This window comes from Ochlerotatus camptorhynchus, unplaced genomic scaffold (genome assembly GCF_037179485.1).
Source record: "Ochlerotatus camptorhynchus isolate MF236.1 unplaced genomic scaffold, CSIRO-AGI_Acam_v1.1 ptg000315l, whole genome shotgun sequence".
Lineage (NCBI taxonomy): Eukaryota > Metazoa > Arthropoda > Insecta > Diptera > Culicidae > Ochlerotatus > Ochlerotatus camptorhynchus.
This window is the reverse complement of record NW_027040803.1, coordinates 258,513-285,157: the sequence shown is the minus strand read 5'-3', so window position 1 is coordinate 285,157 and position 26,645 is coordinate 258,513. Positions and strand designations below refer to the sequence as shown.

The window sequence follows — 26,645 nt, the reverse complement described above, 5'->3', positions numbered from 1 at the left end:
ATGCACTAAACAAAAACACTAGAGTTTTCATTTATTAAAACACCATTCGAAATGCAGGAAAATCCTCTGTATTAGGCCCTTTCAAATGTTAGGCTAGATTTTTGTTTTAAGCACGCCCAGATTATCAAAAGGTCAAAATCTTTATGCTCATTAAGTTTCAACGGATTTTAATAAGGTTGTGCGCGTATTACTATTCGACTTTGAGTGAAACACGCTAAAAAAAAATTAACATGAAAAAGTTGTTGTTCGAACAACTTTTTTTCCTTAAAAGCGCCCACTTTGCGATGTATGAAGAAAAGTTAGGTAATTATATTGCCTTTCATGAGAAAAAATATCAAGCAAATCTGAGGGGTACCATTTTTGGGAAAATTACTTTTAATTTTTAAATATATTTTTTTAGAGTGTAGAAACCAATTTTTTAATTTATTTAAATTTTTTTATAAAATTTCAGATTATTTGCTAAAAGTTCGCCATACATCACTATTTTGTAGGGCTTGTCATTTTTAAGCTATATCGATTTGAAAAAAAAATCGACAAAAAACTTTGACCCTTATCAAATGTTAGGCGAGATAAATTTTGAAAAAAATAAGTACTCAAAGTTGCTTAAAATTGCTAAGTCTCCACACCCACAAAGTTTCATAAGGTTCTGAGAGGGTGCTGCCAACTCCGAAGACGAGTTGGCGTGAAATCCGTCGTTTATAATATATCAACTATCGCTATTCGCATAACAGTCTCATGACTCTCATGTACTATGCAATGCTTATTTACATGGGACTGTTATGCAGTGGACGCCGGCAATGCGTTGACTAATTAGATCTGGAAAACATGACGTTCTAGAGTCTGAAAAAAAAACGATTGCAGAAGTTTCAAAAATCACCAGTGCTGCAAAATATCAATATCAATACCCACAAAATGCTGAATTTCACTAGCCACCTGATGTCAGTTCACATAGTTAGAATATCAATATCATTTGCCTAAATGTCAATGCGCAAATGACATTGACATCGTAAAGGGACCACTGATATTCGAAGTTCTGCCTCAAGTGTTTCTTATATACGCCAGCTAATCAAGTATGACATTTGATATTCATATAGGGGACATGGCTCTAATGTTGGCCTATCGATCTAAGATTTGGCCCATCGCTAAAAAACGCGTCATTGGGACGGTACTAATGGATATTTGTGGTCGCTATTGAAAATTTAGTCGACTGGAGAGTCGAGTATCGAACGCCTTTGGATGCGGTTGTGTTTTAAGTTTGTTCTCTGTTTTGTGCGTGCATTCGCTTTCATAGTTTTCGGCTGCATTTGCCGGATTAGTGCTGGATCTCTGCCTTCCGGACGGTTATACGTGTGTGAGTGGTGGTTTTCTCGCTTTCCGAGAAGTTTTAGAATCGAGAAAGAAAACATGGTTCTTCATGTTTGCAAGCAACAGAAGATTTAACGCTATATGCGTTGTTTGATTTTTTCTCCCGGTCCAGAAATTTGTGGCATCGCGAGTTATAATTTTAATTTTAGTTTATTTACGCGGTGATGATGTTGGTTCACTCGCAACTATTTTAGAAAAAAATTAAGTGTTTTCGAACGAAAGTGTACCAAAAGTGCTTCTGAACGTGTTTCGCAGTTGGGTGTGGTGAAATTCGTGCATTCCCGGTTGATTGTGGAAATCCGTATCACAAAATTGCCCACCGATTCCTTTTTTTTTGCCGTTCGACGACAACGGGTGTGCTTTCGCGAGAGTGACGTTTATTGGATCCGTTTCTTTGCACGGGTGTGTTTTTTTTTTGTAACTAGCGTAAGTGTGCCTGCGATTTGCATTGAGTGTCGGAGATTGTGAGTAAGCTGAAGGATGTCTCGCTGGATACGCCCAAGACTGGACGGGCGGTAGCTGGTGGCCGGAAACGGTTCCTGGGGAAAGCACTAGATGCAAACCTCCTCCCAGATGGCCATGACAATACAGAAAGTATTACAACAAAGGTAATTACTATTAGATATTTTGCAAGCAGTGACAGATAGCGGACATGAAGAACCAGTGGAGGTGCCGGGCAAAGGTGTTTATCCTAGACATATGGTAAGTTACAAATTCGCTGCTGTCGCTGTCGTAATCGCCGTCGTAGTCGCTGTCGTAATCGCCGTCGTAGTCGCAGGCAGTACCGTTAGTATATTTAAAATTAACTATCAACCGCTGAAAATATGAATTATCGCGTATTTCTGTTGTTCATTACATGCCAAGTGAAATTCGAGAACGTAATTTCATTTGAATAGCTTGTTTAACCAGGTCTTAAACAATCGTCACGTCAGTCATAGCTTGTTATGATTGCCTGAACCATGCATAAAGAGAAAATCGAAACATTGAACGTTGCGTGAAAGTGGATCTTAATGAAGGCCTAAGTACTCTTTCGTAGCTTTTAGCTTTAGGATTCCAAAGATCCTCGGTTGCAGTGGCTTGCTTACTGAGCAGAAAAACGCGGTCCCAGGTCCTTTCATATTAAAAATGTACGGTGAGATCACTTGTTTATCGTGTATTTTGTAAAACTTTTCGTTGTCGTCGGTGCCGGGTTTGAATAGTTATAAAAACTTGAGTAACGCTATAATGTGATATGAGGGGCTCGGTGGCCTTAGAGCAACCGGTTTTGCTTACTGAGCAGAACATCATGAGTGTAATCTCAAGCTCATCCACATTCAAGATTCGTCAATTGTTTTATTTGTTAACATGACTACATGGTAATAACAGCAACTCGATGATTAAAAAGGAGCTCGTCTGCCTAGTGGCAAACTGTTTTGCTTACTGAGCAGAAGACCATGGGTTCAATCCCAAGCTCCTTCGCGTTATATGATTGTTAGGACATCAATTCAGCTTATCGTTTACCAAAACGAACCCTGCTGCAAACCCAACCCTATTACCTAATATCCCAGTGATTCCTCGTGGAAACACATTCCTACCCCTTCCTTTCTTGACCTGTGTTCGGGCGCGGCCGGCGCTGGTATTGCCTAGTTTTAGATCACCAGTATTTACACATTGAGGATGATTGCTAGTCCCAAGCATCGTCTATTGGTTCTCTGTGTAATTACAGCTGGGCTGGCAATAACAGAGTAGCAACCGTGGGCGGTCAATCATGCTCATGCTCACTGTACCGCTACGACGCCTTGATGGCTTCTTCCGGGAAACAGACAAACGTTCCTTGAAACATTTTAGCATTCCACTGACGGTGGTTTTGGCCATTTTAAACTCCTTTGCGATTCTCGTATCTTGTGTGCAGAATTAATTCTCTTTTGTTTTGTTCCATCGCGTGGCAATTCAAGAAAACATTTTTTTTTTTAATTTTTGCGCAGGATTTTAAGAGACAGACGTTGTAAACAAATGTCTGTCAAAAGATTCCAGAAATTCCGCTGTACACACTAATCCAGGCCTCCGTCGTTCGGTAAATTTTGAACTACAGAACTGTTCGGTAAAAGTTAAAAAATCAGTGAAAAATCCAATTATGAGAAAATTTATCCCGATCTTGTACAGCATTTGTTCAGTTTACCCCATTTATTGATGAAAAATAAAATTTATGAATTTTCTTGGTTTCTAACGTGTAACGGTCATTTGAAAATTTTACCGACTTGTTCTGCTGTTCAAAAACCCGGTAAATTCCTACCGACTTCGGTGATCTGAATTAAGTGTGTACCGGACAAAAAGAATCGTACCGATTCTAAACTGACAGGGCTTTACTTAAGACATACATACAACACCAGAGTCCTCCAGACTCAGATCCTCCAAATTCAGCAATTGTTACTGCATTGGAAACAAATTTATTTATCTACGGATTGTACGCCATGAAAAGCCTCACCTTTTTGAGATTCTCAATCAGAGTTCCCGTCTTTTTTTTTTCTTATTTGGGCGGGGCTAAGCAAGCAATTTTTGTTTTGAGAATGCCAAAAAGGAAGTAACCCCGAATGTCAATCTGAACCAGGTATTTTTGGCAGTGCCAGGGACTCTATTTTGATGTCCACGAGAGGAATATCTAGGCTATCTATCTATATGTTGATAACTCACGGAAACAGTTATTGTGTATTTTCCGATAGATGATACCATAAGCAAGCGTAGTGACAGCTGAAGGAAAGTAAGTCCAAAAGCATGATTAAAGGGCCAACCACAATAGTCCGTCACCGTCACCGATACCGTCAGCGTCAACGCATCCGTCGTGTACTAAAAATTCTGACGGACGCATTGACGCAGCGCTTGCGCACAATCATGCGTCACGCGTTGCGTTTTGACAGTAGCATAATTTCGTTTTAATCATTTGTTTTGGTAGAAGATTTAGTATTTTAAAAAAAGTTCGAACATTCTGAATTTGGGAGGCGATTGGTGTATGGCGAGTTGGATTTGCCAGCACCGGGCAAGTTGCCAGGCTCAAATGAAGTGATGTCGTATTTCATTGTTCTCCATTGATCTACCTCCAAGACAACTTCAATCAAGGGCTGTGCAGAGCCAGGAGGACTATCGAAAACAGCTTTGGAATTAAATTAGTGGCGAGGTGGAGGATTTTGAAGAACACCTTAGTTATGCTTCGTGGCTCGGTTGACAAACTTGTGAAAGCTTGTGTCATTTTGCACAACTTTGTAAAGAGGAATTCAGCGAATGATTACTGCCCGCCATGCTTCGTAGATCGTGTTGATGGTGATGGGAAAGTCAGTGAACCTGGCGAATGGCGTACATTATAGTAGTTGATCCTCTGAGATGTATTAACTCTGTAGCCCTTCAGAGAGGCATCAATGCCATGTGTTGGCCAAACATGTATTCACACAATATTGTTAAAGGATATTTAAAACATTGCAATAGTTTAAATTGTCTACAAAGCTATTTCACTAGTTGTATTTTATTGAAAAATTTCACTGAAATTTGTTTGGGAATTGGGGTTGGTCCTTCTTACACACTTCTATTATACACAAAATACACTTCTGATTACGCTGATGTGAAGAAAAAGCAACATGACACTGCGTCAATTTTGAAAATTTTCAAAATTTAGCACAACGTCAGCGTTTTAGTACTGGCGCGCAGTGAGCGCAACGCACCTTTGTGGGTTACTAAACCGAATATTGTTGGCTCAAAACAAGCTGTCAGTTGACGCTGGCGGACTATTGTGGGTGGCCCTTAAGTGATTCGTCGAACAAATTTTGTAAGAATTGCCTACTACAGTCAACTTTAGCTCGTAGCTAAAGTGAAAGGCTTTCGTTAGTTGAGCTGAGCGGTTAAGCTGAAAATTAGTCACCGATTGTTTATGATCATCAAAAGCTTTTAGCAACTTTCTCAAAATGGAATCAGCACTGTCCGAAATGACGTGTGTATATGGCTTGTACTCGAAAAAAATGCACCATTTTTATCCGCGTGTAACTTTTTTATCCGAGGGTAAAAATTGATGTAAATCTGGGTACAACTAGCTTGGAGTGAATTGTTTACATGTGCAAAATTTCATAACAATCGGTTCAATGGTTATTGAGATGTCATCGAAACAAGAAGAAAATCGCCGGAGAATTTTGCGCGTCGTCATGGAAAATCCGACTGCGACCATGAGATGGATCGGAAGACAACTGGGAATCACCCATACCACTGTGTCTCGGGTGGTAAAATCATTTAAGGAGCCCCAGACGACCGAGCGGCGGGCTGGAAGTGGAAGAAAATCGAAGACAGCTGACCCTGTGAAGGCCCGGAAGGTGTTGGCTTATTTAAAGCGTAATTCGAACCTTTCGATTCGCGACGCGGCTCTGAACGCAAAGTGTTCCGCCTGGTTCGTTCAGCAAACCATGAAACTAGCTGGGCTTCGTGTATTCAAGGTCCGGAAGGCATCGAACCGGCGTGATCAACAAAACACGGCGGCCAAATCCCGCACAAGTTAACGAAACCGATGTGTGTGGTTATGGATGACGAAACCTACATCAAGGCAGACGCAAAGCAGATACCGGGGCTGGAGTTCTACGTTGCCAAATCACGGTTTGATGTTCCGGAAGACATAAGGAAGAAGAAAGTGGACAAATTCGCAAAAAAATACTTGCTCTGGCAGGCCATATGCCAATGCGGTAAACTGAGTAAACCGTACATCACAATGGGTACCATCAACAGCGAAATTTACCGCACTGAGTGCCTCCAGAAGCGTCTGTTGTCCTTCCTGCGGTCCCACGGAGGCGAGACATTATTTTGGCCGGACCTGGCATCATGCCATTACGCGCGATCGACGTTGGATTGGTACAGAGTACAGAGACAATAGCGTTGTTTTTGTACCAAAAACCGCCAACCCCCCAAATTCACCAGAGATTCGTCCGGTGGAAAGATTTTAGGCCATAATGAAGGCCAAAGTTCGAAAGGCCAAAGTTAAAGAACGAGCTGGAGTTGAAGAAAGAATGGATGAAAGTGACCAAAAAGGTCGGCTCCACCATTGCCCAAAATGTAATGAAGGGTCTTAAGGAAATGGTGCGGGCTTTCAGCGATGGAATGGACATTGAATAAAGTAATTATGCCGAAACATAATCCATATGTATTAGTGCATTCCCTGAAAGTTTCAAGAAAATCCGACATAAAATAATTTTTTGGCGAACACTTTCGTGTGGCGCATTTTTTTCGAGTACAGGCCTTAGTGGCTATATTTATAGTCTGGCTATATTTATAGTCTGGCGGACAGAATTTCAATCTATAAAAAAACGGAACCAATTCAATATATTGTAGACCAACAATTGAAAAGGTACTACCAACTTTTATGAACAAAACTTTGATAGTTCTTTCCTCGCCAACCGAACGCAAATTAACAGCATCATCGGATAGGGGAAGCTTTCCCCAACCCAGAGATGTTGTTAGTTTTCGTAGGTGAGCCTTGAGTCACGAGAAAAGGGTTTCCGAAGTTTTGTTCGCAATAACTGATGTGCACTTTTTGGTTGTTGGTCGTGATTTGCTCGATTGGATCCGCTATTTGACAGCTCAATTGGTTCCCGAGATTCTATCCGCCAGACTATGAATATAGCGACTATAGGCTACAGCACAACTAACGGGAGCTCAACTTAAACGTAACCCGGATAGTCCAACGAGCAAAATTCAACTGTACTATCAAGAAACGTTGATAGCACGAATCTCAGAAACTACAAAGATTCCGCCAAAGCCGAAAACTACTATCCAAAACACTATTTTGTGTAAATTACGCCACGATACAAAGTGCACACCTTCAAGAAATCCATGAAATAAATCCCAGATCCGAAATTTAAAATTCTCGACTAAAACTGCCGTCCACGCAAACCAATGGCATCATCGAGTAGGAGATACTTCCCCTACCCGATGATGCCATTGAAAGCGTTTACAAAGCTTTGTTTACAAAAGCTGATAGACCCTTTTCGATAGTTGCTCGAGATTTCACCTCCTAAACAGAAGTCAACAAATAAACCAAAAATGCTTCAGCAATGCAAGAAGATCGGCAGATGAAAGGTATATCTAACTACAAAGAAAAGAGTAAGCAAATTTTTATGCAAAGAGACGTAGGTATTAGGACAAAAACAATAACAACTAAAGTTGACGGCAAAGCCTGCGCGAATAAGCAACTAGAAATCAAGAACGTTGCACGTCTTTCCACTGGCAATGAATTATTCTCCCCCGATTCTGGTAAGTCTGTGAATCGCAAACGTTCCGACACTGATGGAAAAAAAAAGTTCGAAATAAATAATTTGTAAGAATCAAGAGTCGTTGCTGTCGCTCACGCCTGGCCTGGCACCGCAACATTGAGCATCAAATTCTTTTCTATTACATTTTTTTCGCAATTGCACCCATTCATTCTCGGTTTTGCATGCCTTCTTGACTGGAGGAAAAAAAAAAGATCTCCGTTGGAAACAACACTTCACTTGAGTGGAGAATTTTCTGTTTCCAACCCAACCCAACCGGACGGGACGGGAAGACGAAGAACAGCGTCGAGTACGAGTTCTCGCCCGACTCGCGCGGAGGAACTTGTTCTTCCTTTTTCGAAAGTGGAAAGTGTGAGAGCAAAGCAACACTGTCATGGTGTCGTGTCTCTTCCAGCAGGAGGCAAAATCCAGCGCAACCATTATAAAATATAAAATCAAAAGGCAATCTTGTCATTAACATTTTATAACGTATGGGAGTTGCGCTGTGGGAACGGAAATTGGCGACGCGACGACATCACCGTGGTTTTTCTGTGTGTTTATTTTAAACCCAATGACCGTTTGCGTTCGACTGAGTTCTTTTGTTTCAATATCGTTTGACATCAGACTTCGTTTAAGTCATGAAATTTAAACACTCTAAATTACCTACGACCAGTTGGGTTGTACTCTAGTGAGGGCCGGATAATAATGTCAATACAAATTTCCACTTCCATTCTTGCATTATTAACAAGCCAATTAACACTTATATGTTAGGTACTAAGAGATTTACATCTCAAAGCTCAACTACTAACTGCCAGAGCGTAACAACGCATTAAAAGTTTGTAGTCTGGAGAAACATCTTTCCCAACATATTATTGAATTCAACAGGTTCTGCAAATTAATGCCCGGAAATGTTTGCGATTCCCAGCCCAGTTCGTAAAACTGCTTTGAAGTCAACTCGCCATTCGATGAATAATACAAACTGATACCTATCGTCTGTTATAATTTACAACCTGAACAAACAGAACTTATTGTCCCACCCCAACAGAACAGATCAAGCCCCAATAGAGAAAAACAGAAACTGAAATCGCCAATGACCCTGAGCGGAAAATAATAGTTTGTGCCAGCTTTCAGAAAATGAAAATATTTACAGAACAGCAAGAATGATAAACAATTACTTCTTCTTCTTCTTCTTTTTCTCCGTTCTTCTTATCACACACTCTTGCAATCTATCCTGATTGCACTGTTCCTTTCTTTCCTCGGAAAGGAACTCCCGGATAACAACACAAACACTATCCTCTACCGAATTGCCAATCCGCGACGATACACCACCGGAAACATTCCTACATAATTCTCTAGGCTCCCAGCTTCATGCACTCCTCCGGCCAAAATAAACTAAATTAATGCCGAGTAGTTCCGCGAATTTGCCACTTTTCTTCTTCCTTCTGTTCCTCCACCTGCAAGCCGCCCACGAAGCCGACGATCAAACGAGATCACGGAGCCCAATGGTAGAGGTCACCTCACTAGTATTCCGGTTGTTCCCTACACAATCCAGAGTCCCGAATTCGCGCACTAACAATAACACTACGTCTAATCGGGCACGGAACAATCACACGATCCAAAAACAGTCTCTTTCAGACGCAGAGCAGCCAGTCAGCCGTCTCATTACTATAGGGGGAACTGGCTGGAAAACACCAACACTATCAATTCGCGCAGTTTCAGTGATTATAATATTAACGTTTGACAGTTACTTTTGTACCGCGCTGCTGGGAGCGAACCGTGATCATTTGCCAAGGAGGAAAGAGTGCAGAAAGGGTTCATGCCGTCTCTTTCCCGCTCAGCCAAATGCAAGTCGGAGGACAACTCAGCAGCGGAGCCATTCATAGACAAAAAAATAACAACAACAAAGCTACGAACAGTACTGTTCGTTTTAGCTGCCTTTGTTTTGACAGCTGCGCCCCAAACTCGGATAATGTTGGTGATAGCAAGGGAGATGTGTTTGTGTGTGTGCAAACTGTTCACGTTGGTTGTTTACTTTTCGTGGTGGCTGGTGCTAGCCGGATAGATATCGCGAAAAATATCGAAACTTTCACGGTGAAGCTAGAATACTCATTACTGAGGGATGGGAATTTACACGGCTGTTTAATCTAAATATTGTTAGTTCCGTTTACTTAAATTTTTAAAAACGAAGGTCACCCAATGGGTTTTTTTTTAATTATCGGCAGGTTTTGGCCGAAGGGTTTCAGAAATTTCACTCACATGTAGTGTTTATGATCATATGACCGAAAAAAATTTCCCAAAAATTGGTGTGGATAATTTTCTTGGAAAATTTAAGTTGTAGCACAGACAAACAGACATAGCACTTACAATCACATCCTTCATACGCCCTAACGTCAATTCAAATATGGTTTCAGTTGGAAATGTGCTCGCCTTCGCCATGGTGGCGCCACTTAAGCAAGCTACCACATTTCGAACTTTATTTCTTTATTAGCTATTACAAGCTATTAACAAGCCCCAATGATGCAACTTAATTTTAATAACAGTTGACAACTAACACTTTCTAGTAGAACAACAAATTTGAAAATAAAATAACTGTTAAAACTCTAGGGAATATCATACACAAAAAGTTAGATTGTTCAACAACAAACGACAACTTAATTTATAATTGATGTAGGCTCCCATATATTGTTCTCCGCATTTAGAAAGGGACGAAATCGCATTCCTTTTGGCCAAGTCGATGTTTCCATTGCCAATATTTAAAAAAACAGTCGATCGTTGATATGTATTTCCATGGAGGCACTAATTTCCTTACTGTTATTTCACCATCGTAAAGAAGAGAATCTCGTACCATATTATGTATATCGTCTCCAGAAGTGTAACTAGCAATCCACGACTACATCCAAAACCAACGTGATGGAGAGCTAGTGCTACAACCCGAGATGCTTGGTGAATTACCTTTGTTATCACATAGGAGTGTTGACGGGTGAGATGCTTTCAAACTTCAAGTGGTGTTGGGTGATTTACTGTCATCATCAGATGCTCTTGAACGAGCGATCATTTGCTGAAATGTTTCGGTAATGGGGGTGATATCAGTTTCCAGCTGAGTAATTTGGGTCACAATTGGTTCGGTTTCTACAGCAGAAATGAGCAAATTAGCAGAGCGCTTACATGTGTTGTGATTTTTGATTTCCCAAGACTGTGCACACTCCCCCTTTAGAGCGTAATATATGCATAAACTCTAGTGTTTTTTTTTTATGTAGTTCGCGTTAGCTTTACGGAGTGGATTATTCATTGTTCTTTGTTTGTAACAAAATTCACTTAATTCCGAGCTTAATTCTATGTATAGTAGGAATTGGACCGAATACTCGCGGCTTACCCTAATAAAATTTGTATGGTTATTTTGCTTAACGACGTGGTCAGAGTTTGATCCAAACCATTCGTGGTATTGTTCTATCATTTGCAAGGAATCAAAAATATCTCCAAATGACAAAATGACAAGCGCTCAACGAACCGAATGATATCGCTATGTCAGAAGTGGAAAGCAATAATGATATAATCTTCTTCATTCTTTTTCATGACAAGCAGCCCGTGCGAAATAGCTCACTCAGGGCGGTAGAAGAAAACGAGCAAATTGTTGGCAAGCCGAGGAGGACGACTCTATCTACGATGCAAAAAAGATTGTGTTTTGCTGTGGCTAGCTGCGCGCACGCTGAGTAGATAGAAAGAAGATTGATGACGATTCTAAAGATTTCCTGCAAAAAATTGATGAGCGATGCAAGTAGATGCGACAAATGAAAGAATATTGTTCGAAGATTGATTCGCTAGTGTGAGATTTGTTGACCATCTAAACTTGAGATTTAGATGTGTCGCCCCCCTCGTGGCAAGCTGCTTCACGAAGCAAAGCCGAAGATGATACACGTGTGTTAATGAGATTTTTTTTATTATATCTTTTCTCGATTCAGATCGAGCTATGTCCTCATCCGTGTATATTGCAACAAAGCAGGCAAGCAATATATCATTATCCTGCTACCACTCCGATCGAGCTGTGTTGCAGTGAGAGTTTGTCGTGGTAGTCGTAGCAAGCATTTTGTCTGAATCGTTGGTTTCTTTATGTGTTTTGATTCGCTGGGTATGATATTTTTTATTAGGGTACCCGAGGTTAGAGGAGTACATTGTCGAAGGATAGGAAAAGTGAAGGAGCTTGGGGTAGGGATTCGTTGTCTCATCAGAGCGATGTCACCCATTACGTCACTGAAGGGATATACCCAACAAACAATTTTAGCTGCCGACCAGCTTATACAAGCAAAAATTAGCTGCATAAGGCAAATTTTGGCTGTATAAGCTTATCTGCAGCTAAAATTGTTAGTTGGGTAGGATTGTTTTCCTTGGGCCGCTCTCTGACGGTGTCATTAAGCCTTGGTCACAGACAAACAGACATAACACTCACAATTACATTCATCGCAAATAATGTTTTAGTTGGGAATGTGCTTGCATTTGTCATGGTGACGCCACTGAAGCATTGAGCAAGCCACCACATTTCGAACTTATCAGTGATGACAGTTCTTTTTCACGTCTAGTTAGTGGATGTCAGCTCTTGAAAATGATGAGTGGTCAAGGCATACCACTGGAGATACATACCACATCTGACGAATACAAAAAAAAAGTTGTTGAATATTACATCAAAACTGCTGCACATTAATCATTCCGTTCCTAACATTACGTTGTACGATGTACACAGAAATCAAGAACAAATCATGTTGATGAGTGTAATATTCTATCAACTTTTACCAGTTATTGATGTTCAATACTTCACCATGACTATCATTGATTGATACATATTACATTGACACATCTACATTTAGAAAGGGTACTAATAAGTGATGCATTACCTCGTTTAAAAACTTGTTTCCAGCAAAAGAAAAAGCACAATAAACAAACAAAACAAGTCCCTAAAAAAAGTCTTAGCTTCTGTGAATTTTTCATACGGATCCGTTTTTCTGCAGAATTCATTCAATTCTATAGATCTACGGAAAATTTCGTATAACCGACATCATTGACTTCCATCTGTTTTGTTTTTATTCAACACAGCTGACGCGTTGACAGAACGAGGGAAAAGCAACTAGTGAAAAAATTACATGAACGAAGGATGCTCCGGTTGCAAAACAATGCTTGGGAATGTGGATGATAGATGGCAATATGATCTTTGACAGTGTGCACAGTAGAGTGATGCAAAATTTGAAATTTTCGCTCCACAATACTTAAACGATTCCAAATCGGATCCTGACTAACCTCTCAAAATTTGAACCCATTTGGTGAGAAACTGAGATGGCACAAACCAATTGAAGTTTGTATGGGAATTACTATGGTAAAACCAAGATTTTTGTTCATGTCTATCTAATAATTCACCATATTGGTTTGCTTCAAAAGTTTTCAACTGTACTTGTAGGAAATTTTCCCAGCTACAACTTTGCTCAAGACAACTTTTTAATTAAATGCAAGGATCGAAAGTTATCAATGGTTCAATGCGCTGATGTCTTATGATCATGCTCAATCAACTGCTCAGCAGGCAACATTGGTGTTTCTGGGGCGTTGAATAGGACACACAAATCATGGCTACTGTCACATTGCAAAATACAGTGTTGCCTACAGAGCAGCTGCTTGATCATGTCATAAGTTTACCAATCTCTTAAATAATTAATAACTTTTTCCTTTCTCATTTTACATAGAAACAATCTTCAGCAAAATTGTAGCTGAGAAATTTTTCTATAAGAATGGCTATTGAACTGTTCCGCAGCTCAATATGGAAAAAGACTAGAAGGCAATGAACAAAAAGTTGAGATTTCCCATAGTAATTTACATGTAAACTTCAAATGGCTTGTGCGAAGCCTGTTTCTAGCCAAATGAGTTGTAACTTTGAGAGGCTAATCAGGACCCGATTTGAAACCATTTAAGCACTGTGGAGCGAAAAAGTCAAATTTTGCATCAGTCTAGTGCACAGAGTGTATCATTTTCTCATTTTTTTTATGCATTTCAGTTTAGAGTAGAGTGAAAGAGATAGAACCAAAACATTCTAGTACATTTAGTGTTGCCATGTGGTACAATCCATTAGTAATGTTGCCATGTGGTACAATCCAGTAGTAGTGGTGTTGCCATGTGGTACACTGAAAAATTGAAATAGCAGGTTAGTCACCAAAGTTTTCGAGCCGCTCCGTCTGTCACTTCGTTTGTGATTATACCATCTGTTCTCTGTTTATAGCCGTACGACTGCGCCCATTGATTTACCACACGGCGGTTCGTTACCCAGGATTCGCTCCTCAAGCCGCTGCCATAAAATACTATCTAAGTTACACACCTGTGTAAGAATTATATTATGGGCGGGGTTGCAACGCGCTAATGAGCGGCACGCTCCGACCGTCACCAAATGAGAATTTAACAATAGCGCGACAATAGTGCGCATACAAAGTACACTTTCCGATATTTTTTGAAGTATTTTCTTCTAAGTGTTATTGGTGTTTGATTGTGCCTTAGTGTTCTAGATGCACTTCCACAGTTATTAATTGAGTACTTTCGATGCCTGTACAATTTTAACATTAGTATAGTTGTGTGGCAAGTACAATCATACCATATCATACTCTATTGCCTAGGGAAGTTGAGACATTTACCAACCCGAAAAATTCCTAGATCGGACCGGGAATCGAACCCAGCCACCTCCAGCTTGGTCTTGCTTTGTAGCTGCGCCTTTACCGACAGAGCGAAGGTAGGTTCCGAAGAACACCTCCATCACTTAATATTTAATATGCCATCCGCTAGGATCTTGACCGTTTGACGATAACTTCAGACGTTTCGGCTGACTGAAGTTGAATCAGCAGTTGTTGAAGCTTTCCGCACCATCAGCACTTATGCTGGGTTTAGACTAGGCAAGTCAAATGATCAACTCAGTTGAATTCAATTGGCTTGATAAGTTGAGCCTGGTTCAACTTTTTTAAATTCTAGTGAGTTGATCAAGTCAGTTGAATTGCATGGTTTACACGTTCAATTCGCGTTCAAGTCAGTTGAATTCAACTGACTTAATCAATTGACTTGCCCTGTCTAAACCCAGCTTTATGATATCCAGAAAGCAACATCTCCTATATTCCCGTCCAATGGGGGAGTTTACTCTAGAAGTGAACCACATATCCTCGAGTTTGGAGCCGTCGACGCTCTTCTGCTAATCGATTATTAAGGCTGGACATGCTCGAAACAACATATCCGCTTTGTGTTAATCTTTGGACCGCAGTGTCATTGATTCTATCAGATATCAGAAACGGTTTTGATATGATAAAACATTAACATGGACTGTTTGGGGAATATTTTTAACTTAGAAAAAAAAAAGCATAGCTTCGGCCTCGGCTTCGACACTCATTGACTGTTTTCGACAACCAAAAATTGAATTTTAATAAAAGAAAATACAGTGATTTTCTCATCAAAACACTTCGCTGAATGTATTTAAACAATTTCTTAGGCTCTGAACCATTTGGTGGATTATTTTAACTTTTGGTTAAACTTTGACAGGTGGAAAGTTATCGATTAACCCTGCTATCCGAGCGTGGTTATTTCTGACAGACAAGAAGTTAAATTTTGACAATCGTGGCTAAGTTCTACTCGAAAACCGATCGATCGGTAACACAGGGATTTTCGAACATAAGAAATAACTTTCGAAATGTCACTTTTAACCACCGACAAACCGACATGACATTTAATTCTGACTTAGGCCCGAAAATCGTAAACGACCGATTTAAACGTGCAGTGATCCGAACTCACCGACAAACCGACATGAATGATCATACAAATTACAAAGGAAGTTCTGCTCAAAGACTTCAAAACTGACATCTGCCGCCGTGTTCGCGGAAAATGTTTATCCTAGCCACGAACACGCGTACAAAATTTATGAGTTGATTCGTGTCTAATCTATTTCGGACAAATTATTTTTATCTAGATAAAACATTTCTATGGTTTTGACAGATGGGATCGCTGCACAATTGAATCCGCCGTTATGGATTCTCGATCAAGAGTTAAGTTTAAGTTTCATGTCGGTTTGTCAGTGCCGAACTGTCAAATCCATAGGATTTATTGATCTAGATAAAAATAATTTGTCCAGAATAGATCAGACACGAACCAATTCATAACTTTTGCATGCGGGTTCATGTTTTAACCACGAGCTAAATTTAACTCGGCAAATGGTTCACAGCCTTAGTCTTTCAGTTTCAATCTGATTACATTTTATACGACTGAGCAAACCTGTTTTGCCAGGATTAACTTCAAAATGACACATACGCACTACAAAATGCGGCTGATTTCGAGTAGCCGATAATAGAGCAGCTATTTAACGCGCAGTTCAAATGGAAAGGTTGCCGAATAAAAAGCGCCTTCCGACAATAGTCACACTCACCTGAGAAGTTTGGAGCATTGTAAGAACGTTTTCAACCCGTTTTGGACAATTCTGTCGATTGGAATGGATAGAATAGCAAGCAGCAGATACATGTCAACAAACAAACACGTCATATGTGTGTATGACCGTGAGAAATTGCTAATAGAAGCACCGACAAACCGACATGAATGACCATAGCAAAAACAATAAAATTTCTGACCAAAGCACATTACTGACATCTGGCTCCGTGTTCGCGGAAAATATTTAGCTAATCCATGAACCCGCATGCAAAAGTTATGAATTGGTTCGTGTGTGATCTATTCTGGACAAATTATTTTTATCTAGATCAATAAATCCTATGGATTTGACAGTTCAGATCACTGCACGTTTAAATCGGTCGTTTGCGATTTTCGGGCATAAGTCAGAATTAAGTGTCATGTCGGTTTGTCGGTGATAGAAGTGCGGACGCTGCTTAGATTGCCGAGAATACGTAAATTTCCCTAGTTAAAAGAATTCGGTCAAAATAAATACAGATATATTTTTAAATTCAATCATGTTCCCGGCTATTTCCTGGTTTTTCCCAGCTGGTATCGATTCCCGGTTAAGGCTATGAACCAATTGTCGAGTTAAATTTAACTCGTGGTTAAAAGTGACATTTTGAAAGTTATTTTCCTTGTTAGAAAATCCCTGTGTTGTCGATCGACCGATTTTCGAGCAAAACTCAGCCATGGTTATCAAAATCAAACTTCTTGTCTGTCAGAAATAACCATGCTCAGATAGCAGGGTTAAAATAATTCGCCAAATGGTTCAGAGCCTAAAAGCCGATTTTTCCGATATCACACATTTTAATAAATGAAAACGCGCTTATTTGTTCAGTTTGGTGAGAAATACGCAATATTCTGCGTCTTTAAGAACATGGAATCAACAAATTTTCAAGATTCTGGGACTTTTCAAGATAGAAAATTTTTGTTTACAAATTATATGCTTAGAAAAAACTACAAGGGACAGTCTTGTGTATAGTCGCTATATTCATAGTCTGGTGGATAGAATCTCGGGAACCAATAGAGCTGTCAAATAGCGGAACCAATCGAGCAAATCACGACCAACAACAGAAAAGAGCACATCAGCTATTGCGAACAAAACTTCGGAAACCCTTTTCTCTTGACTCAAGGCTCGCCTACGCAAACTAACACCATCTTTGGGTTGGCGAAAGTTTCCCCTATCCGATGATGCCGGTAATTTGCGTTCGATTGGCGAGGAAAGAATAAACAACGTTTTGTTTATAAAAGTTCATAGTACCTTTTCAATTGTTGGTCTAAAATATATTGAATTGGTTCCGCTTTATGATAGATCGAAATTCTATCCGCCAGACTATGAATATAGCGACTATATCTTATGGGGTTGTACGCCATGGTGACGTAGGGCTACGTGGTATTCTATAATAAATCTTATTTGTTAACTGCAGCAGAAACTTGTGTTTTGTGTAGGAATAGGAATTTGAGCAGGTTCTCTCTTTAGTATGACGCGCTTGACATAGATGGCATACAGCAACTCACGATGAGCTACTGATTCCGATCAATAGCGGTGCGGCTCCTTCCTCCTTCTATAGATGCTCATGTGGGCTGCAGCTCGCTGTTTGCAGGCAGCCTTCTGTGTGTACTGGAGAACACCACCCCTCTCCACGCGGTGAGTGAGACCGGATGGAATTCAACTTTGAACTCTGTGTTAGGGAAATCGCTTTTCGCAGGCAATCGGTGATAATTTTAACTATCAAAGCAACAGTTGCACATTTGTGAAATTTTCAATAGTGACATTTTGCAAAATCTCTTAAATTTAGCAGATGCGTAAAAATATATCTGATCGATTGGTGATAAAATTATTGAAATTGGTCCAGGGGCAGCTGAGTTATTAACGTTCAAAATCTTTCATAATTTTGTTACTTGTTCCATTTTCGGTTTTCACAAAGTGTACCCCCATATAGAAATCACAGACGTAGTCCTACGTCAAAATGCATGGTTCTGGAACATCAATAAAAATTATCTTGATTGTCGGTGGTCCGTATTGATCGAAAGCGAAAATAGGGTTGTGACTGACTACACCACCATGAACAACAAAGTTGAGCTTTTAAATATATATTTACCTCAATCATTTCGATACAACAAAATGAAATGCATTTGCTCACGCTTATTCGAATCGTATCATTTAAAAGGCAATGAACTTAAAAATACTCTGGAATAACTTCCAATTCCAACCTAAAAAAAAAGCTAGCATCAATGCATGCATGTCTGTACCATTGGAGAAAGCCCCGACCGGAGAGGAGAGATCAACTGCGATCAGTTCACATGTTCTTTTCGCAACTGCCACGCTCCTATCGCATATCGGAACCAGATGAAAATCAAATCCCTTCCCATCTGCAGCCAGGACCAAAATGGCGTCAGCTTGGAACCCTCGATCTCGGTCCATCGGACGGCAATCTCGTCGATCGGAATATTGTACGATTGCGCAATGAACAGCAGCTCCACATCGAAAGCCCACCGTTCTACGTGCATCACGGCAAACACTTTCCTAGCGGACGACCGGGTTAGCAGCTTGAAACCACACTGGGTATCGCGTATCTTTTTCACGGCAAAAGTCCACACCAGAAAATGGAATCCATGCATCAGCAACGTTCGGAAAAGGGTACGCTGGGCAGTGGCTTCCTGCTCCAGATGAGCCCGCGACCCGATCGAGATGGCATCTTTGGTATGGTCGTTACCGTTGAGTTTGCTCATGCTTTGTTCCAGCTTTGCATAGTCGGCAAACTTGGTTGCACCGTCGGCATCGGCAAACAGAAGGAACCGTCCACGAGCGCTAAGCATTCCCAAGCGAACGGCACCGCCTTTGCCACGGTTCTGCACCAGTGCCAGCACTCGAACCTTGTCGGTTCCATATTTGGAGGCATATTTCTGGGCAACTTCGACCGTTTTATCCCGACTGCCATCGCTGACCACTATCACTTCGTAGGAGAAGTCTTTCTCTGATTTCCGCCTGGATTCCAGATATTCGAGACATTCGTCCAACATCAGAGGTACTGGAATAAAAGGAAGAATAATGGAAAGTTGATTGAGGAACCGGGACAGGGACACCTTACTTCGTTTTTCCTCATCGAACGCTGGAACTATTACGCTCAGTTCTACGGATGGTTGGTCTTCAAGGGAGGGAAATTTCTTTTTCTCATCGGTGGTTGGGTCCAGGAAGTATTGTTCTTCTTTATGAAGGACAATGTGCGGGAACGGGATGGTTGTGACCTTAAGGATTATTCCAACCTGTAAAAGACACAAATTTTGCGAAAATTTAACGTCAAAAAGGGTTTAAAAATTAAACATGCATTCGAATGAAACCGTTCACGATGATGTGATCAGTTGCTTTAGCTTTAATCCAGTGATATTGTATTTCGAGTTTTACAAAACTGTTTTATTTGTAAATGCTTAAAAATCTGAATATTTTTCCAAAAAATCTGTAAAATCTGTACACAGATGTCTGCAACGAAAATTTTCAAAAACCTGTACCAGTGCAAATAAATATGTATGTGTGTAGAACATAGGTTGTAGCATAGTTTTTCAACTTCTCTGCTTATGACAAAGAATTTAAATATTCACATGGCTTTTAAGGGTTGGAAATATCGAATATCCTTACGCCCGATAGCACAAACCTCTTCACAATGTATGGTTGAATTTGTAATGCATTTTTAGGGAGTTTTACATATTATTTAGCATACAGTTACAGATATACGTACCACCACTAGCAGGAAAAATATAAATCCTGATCCCAGAAGAAGCGCTAGCTGGACATATTCCGCTACCGACATTCTGTCGTCGTTTCACTGGCTTGCTAGAGCCAACTCCGTTAAAAACTTAATATGTTCACACTATTTTCGCCGCCTGAATAGATGAGATATTACCACACTTTATGAACCATACATATGCTAGTGAAAATTGTAAAAACGCTACTACATTCTGATTCGAACTACCCGAACACGTATTCACTCCGGCGGTTCTGAATGGCTGGATTGTGTTGCGAACAGATGCGCGAACGAAAACAAGTAAACGTCAGCCGGGACACATCGGCAGATGCCAACAAAACTGTAAACAAAAAGAAATCGGCGGCAGCCCTTCAGAAACTATACAATATCATGGCGGGGAAAAGGCCGTTTACCGTATATATGGCTGCATGCTGCATGTTTTGATATTGTGTCTTGCAGCGGTGCCAGATATACAGATATGTCTGTATTTATACAGATTTTTGAAGTCTCGTACAGACCCAATACAGACTACAGACATTATACAGATACTTGAAGCTTAATATAGATTTTGTACAGATTTTTACCAATTGGTTCCTGAAATTTAACATAATATAAACAAAATTATTTTCGATCGTGTGCATCTTGTTATGGTTACCCTAATAAACAAATACCATAAACGAACTGTATCCCGGATGGGTAAACTATCCCACAAATGGTTTGGATAATACCCCGAACACGTCGTTAAGCTCTCTTTTATGGTTATTTTTATTAGGGTACCCAACAAACAATTTTAGCTGCAGATTAGCTTATACAGCTGAAAATTGGCTTACACACTTAAAATTTTTCGCCGAGATTCCAACAGCCGAGCAGTTCTGCAATTTGTTTTGCTGAGATTCAGTAAAACAATTGCCGAGACTCAGCTAAGAAATAACTTTTTGCTGAGATATCAGCTAACAAACAGATATTTTGCAAAGATATCAGCAAAAATAAATGCCGAGGTAATCGGCTGTTGGAGATTTTACCGAGCTAGATTAAGTGTGTATACAGCTAATTTTTGCCTGTATAAGCTAGTCTGCAGCTACAATTGTTTTTTGGGTATGGTACGTATTATGATTATGCACAGCTTTTCGCGAGGGGTACGACACATCCAAATCTCTATTTTACATGGTCAAAAAATCTCACGCTTGCGAATCAATCTACGAGAAATCTTTTTTCATCTCTTTAATCTAACTCCATCTACTCACATCGCTTTCCACCTTTTTGCAGGAAATCTTCAGAATTGTCCTGCATCTTAGATAGAGTCGCCCCCTTCGTTTTCGGCTTTTCGACTATTTTAAAGCAACACTTATGATAAGACTAAATAATAACATCTGTTCGGTAAGTTCTGATCATTTCTCGTTTATTTTTATTTGAAACAATAGATTTTCCCTCTTTCAAGCTTTACCCACATGTTACTTTGTTATGTTTTTATTTTATTCCGATGGTCTGGTATATGGACCTTGAATAAGATATTTATCTTTTTAAATCTCGTGATTTTCAACAGCAAAATGCTTTTTTTAGTTTTGACTTCGTATTAGAAATAAAAATTAAAATAAAAACCTACACACAAAAAACAAAAATTGTATCTATAAAAATAATGTATTTTCAAATTGAAAGTTTCTTAAAATACGTAGTTTCAAGCACGAAAACATTTAACACAAAATTTATCCTTTTGAATTGAAAGTATTTCTTTCACTTTCGACTTGTAATTTTAAAAGTGCATTTTTCAAAAGAAAAATTGTTCAACTGTCAAAAATTAATATTCACTGAACGTTTTCACTGTCAGCACTGAAGCACTGAAGGCGTTTGCCGCCTTTTTCGGTAGTGAAATTTTCACTTAAGGAAGTCAGCCGTGTATTCCAGAAATTTGTGTCAAAAAACAAAAAAAGCCGTCATAATTAATTTAAAATCTGTTGGAATCATTGCTGGTTTTACGAATTTTTGTATTAGAAAATTATTTTCCTCAGAAGCAATCGTTTACCGATGTGGTAGGACACTTGTGGGAACGGTTTTTGAGCGGTATAACCAACAATCAATACGAAACTAACGATTTTAAATTGGCTCACCACTTTAGTAGCCTATTGGTCCCAAGCAAACGATTAACGTACCCTATTCCAGTTGAAATTCTATTACTACACTATGTTTGTTTTGATTCGCTATGAAAGTTTGACAGATAACATCAGGGGTGTGTGGATTCATGCAGAACATGCAGGGGTGAGTGAAATAGCTTGGGACTGCTTGGGACCGTTGTTCTGGTACTGAGTGAGCCAAAAATAATAATGATTTTCTTTCGAACCCAGTGGTCTTAGAGTTACCTCTATGGTATAACCGCCAAAGTCATGTGCATCGTGGAGGATTTAAAAATGCTGTGGCAGTCCTCCAAAGAGGTAAATGGCTGGGATATTTAATGGCGAGTTTAATGGTTGGTGTAACTTTTTTTAATTCCAAAATAGTACAAAACTACGATCTACAAATTACATCTTCCGTAACGTTCCTGTAAAACTGATGGAATGTACTTGCCGTATCATTCGAAACGATGGATCTCCTGTAGCTGTTCCAATGAGAAAAATGAGAAAGTTATCTAGTTGTCATTTATTGGACCATTACTCGAAGGTCAAACCCTATATACAATCCTACCTTGGAAAGGTTTGGGAGTGCATAATGAAGGCTCAATTTCTCAAAGTGTCACCATAATCACCGCCTTCATGTCGATCGTCGTCATCTTACGGCAACAATCTGAGGTCATTAAATAAAATGTTTGTTTTTTTTTTTATTGTTAATGGAAATGGGAAATACATAACTATTGAAAATGATAAAAATACAAGCTGGAATCTAGGTTTAGAACGAGGTTTAGAAACTTTCTTTTCAATTTTGTGAACTATTAATTTGAAAATAATTCCAATTTGAGGTAAAAATTATATTCTTGCTTTGAAAATAGCATCTTTTGATGTGAAACAATCCGTACTTCATTTGAAAAACCTTGATTTTTAATTTGACATGTCTTCAATTTGATTTAAATGTTGCAACTTTTAAAATTAATAAGAAGCGAAGCTTTTGATTTGAAAGGCTACACATTGTTATATTGAAAGCTCTGGACTTTCTACCAAAAAGAACCAATGGAAACTTTTAATTCTACCAATGGATTTTTTAATTCTATCAACGATTATTTTGTGTGTGTATAAACGCACTTTTTTAAGTACACAAATATTTATTTATTCAGTTTAGTGTTTGGCGAGCAATTTTATAGTCAAAATACATGTGGGAAATATGTGGCGATTTTTCTAGTGTACAGATGAATACAGACATATTTTTTGACACTCATACAGACTTTTGAAAAAATGATCTGGCATCCCTGGTTTTGTGATATTGTGTGAAGTTGACCGATAATACAAAATTATCCATGTACCATAAGGTCCACTCACCGTAGATCCAGATCGGACGCGTTGCGGCAAAGTGACAGCTAAATCTATTGCTCGATCTATTGTCTAAAGGCCCAAACGCAATGTGGACGGAAGCGGAACGGAAACGGAAAGTTTGACAGTTGTCACAAATGACATCAAGAAGCCTAACCGATGTCGATTTGGTTTTAACTAGTTTTCAATCCGACAAGTAGGCTTACTCAGATCGGGCTTTTCCGCTGCCGTTCCGCTTCCGCTATCATTGCGCTTGGGTCTTAACTGTCAAATTGACGTCAATCACGCAAACGGATCTAATGTGGGTGGCCCTTTACTGACTACCATAACCATTACCATTAAGGGAGCAGATGAGTGTGCTGGTCGAAAGATCATATATGATTACCTTTGTATGGGTCCCCTCACATTGCTCAATCCAAGGCAATGAGAAGGCGGATTCTCTCACAAAGGAAGGCGCGCAGGAAGGCGAATTTTATGACAGGCAAATTTCACACGATGAATTTTACCATTTAGTGCGTCAGAGTACCCTTTCGAGTTGGCAAACCGAATGGGACAATGGAAATCTTGGACGGTGGTTACATCCAATTATTCCTAATGTTTCTTCGAGAGCGTGGTTTAAAGGCTTGGACTTAAGTCGTGACTTCATTCGCGTGATGAGTAGACTTATGTCCAACCACTACTTGCTAGATGCTCATCTCAATAGAATAAACCTCGTGGACAGCAACATCTGTCGGTGTGGAAACGGTTGCGATGACATCGATCACGCAGTTTGGCAATGTACGAATAATTACGCCGCCAGAGAGCGACTTTTGAATACCCTTGAGGCCCAAGGAAGACAACCCTATGTTCCTATCAGAGACGTGTTGGGAACTCGCGATATCTGCGATATGCAGTCGGTTTATGTGTTTCTTCAAATGTCTAGTATAAGAATTTAATTCCTTTGTCTTTTGTCTCTCTTTATTAGTTTTTGTTTGTCTTGTCCCCCCCCCCTCGATGAGTCTCATCGTCGCCCACTGGTCACCCACCATAGCCGGTCGAACTCCACACGAATCTAGAATCACACTACTGTTTATACTGGCGACAACGCTCTGATGAGGCAACAAACCCCTGATGAGACAAACAAAGCTTCTCCCCTGATCCTATCCTTCGACAATGTACCTCTCTAACCTCGAGTAAGCCGCGAGTATTCGGCCCAACTCCTACTAGACATAGAATTAAGTGAATTTTGTTACAAACAAAGAACAATGAACTATCGGCTCCGTAAAGCTAACGCGATTGAGCCTTCCAAATAAACAAACTAGCTAAAAAAAAACCTTTAGCAGTAAATTTCTCAAACCATAAGTAAAAAGGTTCTAATATAGTTCTCTTTCCAAAAATGTATTGAGAAAACAACTATTTCAAATAGTAATGGCGAGGGGTGTGACACATCTAAATCTCAATTTTAAATGACGAAAAATCTCACACTAGCGAATCAATTTACGAAAAATCTTTTTCATCTCTTGCATCTAAACCCATCTACTCGCATCGCTCTCCACCTTTTTGCAGGAAATCTTCAAAATCATAATCAATCGTGTTTCTATCTATTAAGCGCGAGTGCATCTCACAACAGCAAAGCAAAAATTTTCCTGCATCTTAGATAGAGTCGCCCCCCTCGAGTAATGGTTATTAACAACCCATTATTCGTAAGGTTCACTTCCAAAAAACCATAATACACAAGGTTAAAATTTTACCACACAAACCTTCATGTAAAGTTCCGTAACCATTTCAGTTAAAGTTTAGTAGGGATTATAAACAATTTTTAACCATTTTTGGTAAGGTCAAGTTATGGTTTATGCGGGAAGGCAATAAGAAAGTTTTACAAGAGTTTCGCCGTTTCTTTTTTCTAAGTCCCGGATTTGGCTGACTGAGTGACTTTTACTCAGTTCGATATTTCTCGTTTACTCAGATTTTGACAACCTAATGCATCAGACGACATTGAGTACGATCGACTCACCCGGTGAGTAAGCTGAAGTAAGCGCGTACACGCTACTTCAAAACTACCCATATTTGGGTAGAATCCACCCAGATCGGTCAAAACTCAGGTTCAGTTTTGACCGATCTGAGTGGATTCTACCCAAATTTGGGTAGTTTTGAAAAAGCGTGTAGAATACCTAACTTTAGATTGGCCCCGCCTTTAGAAAATGAGCACCAATCATGTTAGGCAGTCCGAATGACCGAAGTAGCAATGATGTACCCATCATTTCAAACTGTACATAGACCTTTTTGACGTTTAATCGTCTTTCTCTATCTAGCACACATGGATGAATGCACGGTTTGTTTTCCCAAAAAGAAAGTAAATTTGGATGGATATTTTTGTATCACATACAATGATAAAAGAGCAATAGTTTGTATCGCTTAACTCGATTTGTTTACATTTGTTGCTTAGGACCTTTTGAAAAATGACGCGAGAAATGGCTGCATACCTGTTCATGGAGAACGACAGCAATTCTGAAGGGCTCTGTGAATCCCGCATCACATTCTGGTCAACTCAAAATTGAGTCGAATGTATTCATCTCAGCGGCAAGTATGGCTACTCAAAATTGAGTAGCCTTATGTTGACTCACTTTTGAGTAAACTACGTTCTCACGTAGACTGAGTCAAATCCACTCGCCGGTATTTTCAGTTGCGGGGAGGGTTTTTATTTTGAGTTTTATTCAAGGAAATGGGAATTGCCTGCTCCGGATTCATTCTACCGGAGCAAAAAACGGTTCAACACCGTTTCCCTAAGCAATTCGTACTTACCTGAAGGCATTTCAGCCGCTTTAGAAAAACATTTTCTATAAGGTTTCCTCCTACATGACTGGTATTTTTTCCAAGTCCAGGATTTTGCTGACTGAGTGGCTTTTACTCAGTTTGACATTTCTCGTTTACTCAATTTTTGACAACTCGATACATCGGACGAAAGTGAGTACGATCGACTCACCTGGTGAGTAAGCAAAAGTTAGCGTGCATGTGCGAGAGTGGGTCGTGTGATAGTAAAGTGTGGAAATCCAACATTGTGTATAATCATATTCACCTACTTTTGCGTACAACTAACTTATTTTTGGGTAGAAAGCGAGTGGAAAATTCCAGGTATGAATTGCACAGTCAAACTACTTTAACCTAAAGAGCCTGAATTTATAAAGAGACGACATGTCAAAATTGGAACAATCGACTATCTGTCAAAGCCATACGAAAAGTCATTCCAATCGAGCAGAAGACCTGTCAAATGGATAAGATGTCGTCTCTTTATAAATTCAGGCTCTTTACTTTAACCCACTTTACCTACTTTTGGCTTCCTGCCCATCCTGGCACCAATAGTGCCGAAATGAGTGAAAAGAATTTACTTTCGGGGACTATTTTATTCTTACCGT

General features: G+C 39.7%; 1 protein-coding gene across 1 annotated transcript; it reads right to left on the bottom strand.

Annotated features, from left to right (window-relative positions):
• Positions 1 to 18,176: 18,176 nt before the first annotated feature.
• On the bottom strand, positions 18,177 to 20,024 carry wol (Dolichyl-phosphate beta-glucosyltransferase wollknaeuel). Its single transcript, XM_065229514.1, has 3 exons — positions 19,796 to 20,024; positions 19,151 to 19,325; positions 18,177 to 19,090 (listed from the first exon to the last, which is right to left on the bottom strand). Exons 1-3 carry the CDS (start codon positions 19,865 to 19,867, stop codon positions 18,354 to 18,356), a joined length of 984 nt encoding a protein of 327 aa, XP_065085586.1. The 5' UTR covers positions 19,868 to 20,024; the 3' UTR covers positions 18,177 to 18,353.
• Between the last annotated feature and the right edge of the window lie 6,621 nt (positions 20,025 to 26,645).

Coding starts and splice junctions, on each gene's coding strand:
- wol (XM_065229514.1), bottom strand. CDS start 19,867: ATGTCGGTAGCGGAATATGTCCAGCTAGCGCTTCTTCTGGGATCAGGA. Junction 19,326..19,795: donor TATTTTTCCTGCTAGTGGTG/GTACGTATATCT, acceptor TGTCTTTTACAG/GTTGGAATAATCCTTAAGGT. Junction 19,091..19,150: donor GTTCGATGAGGAAAAACGAA/GTAAGGTGTCCC, acceptor CTTTTATTCCAG/TACCTCTGATGTTGGACGAA.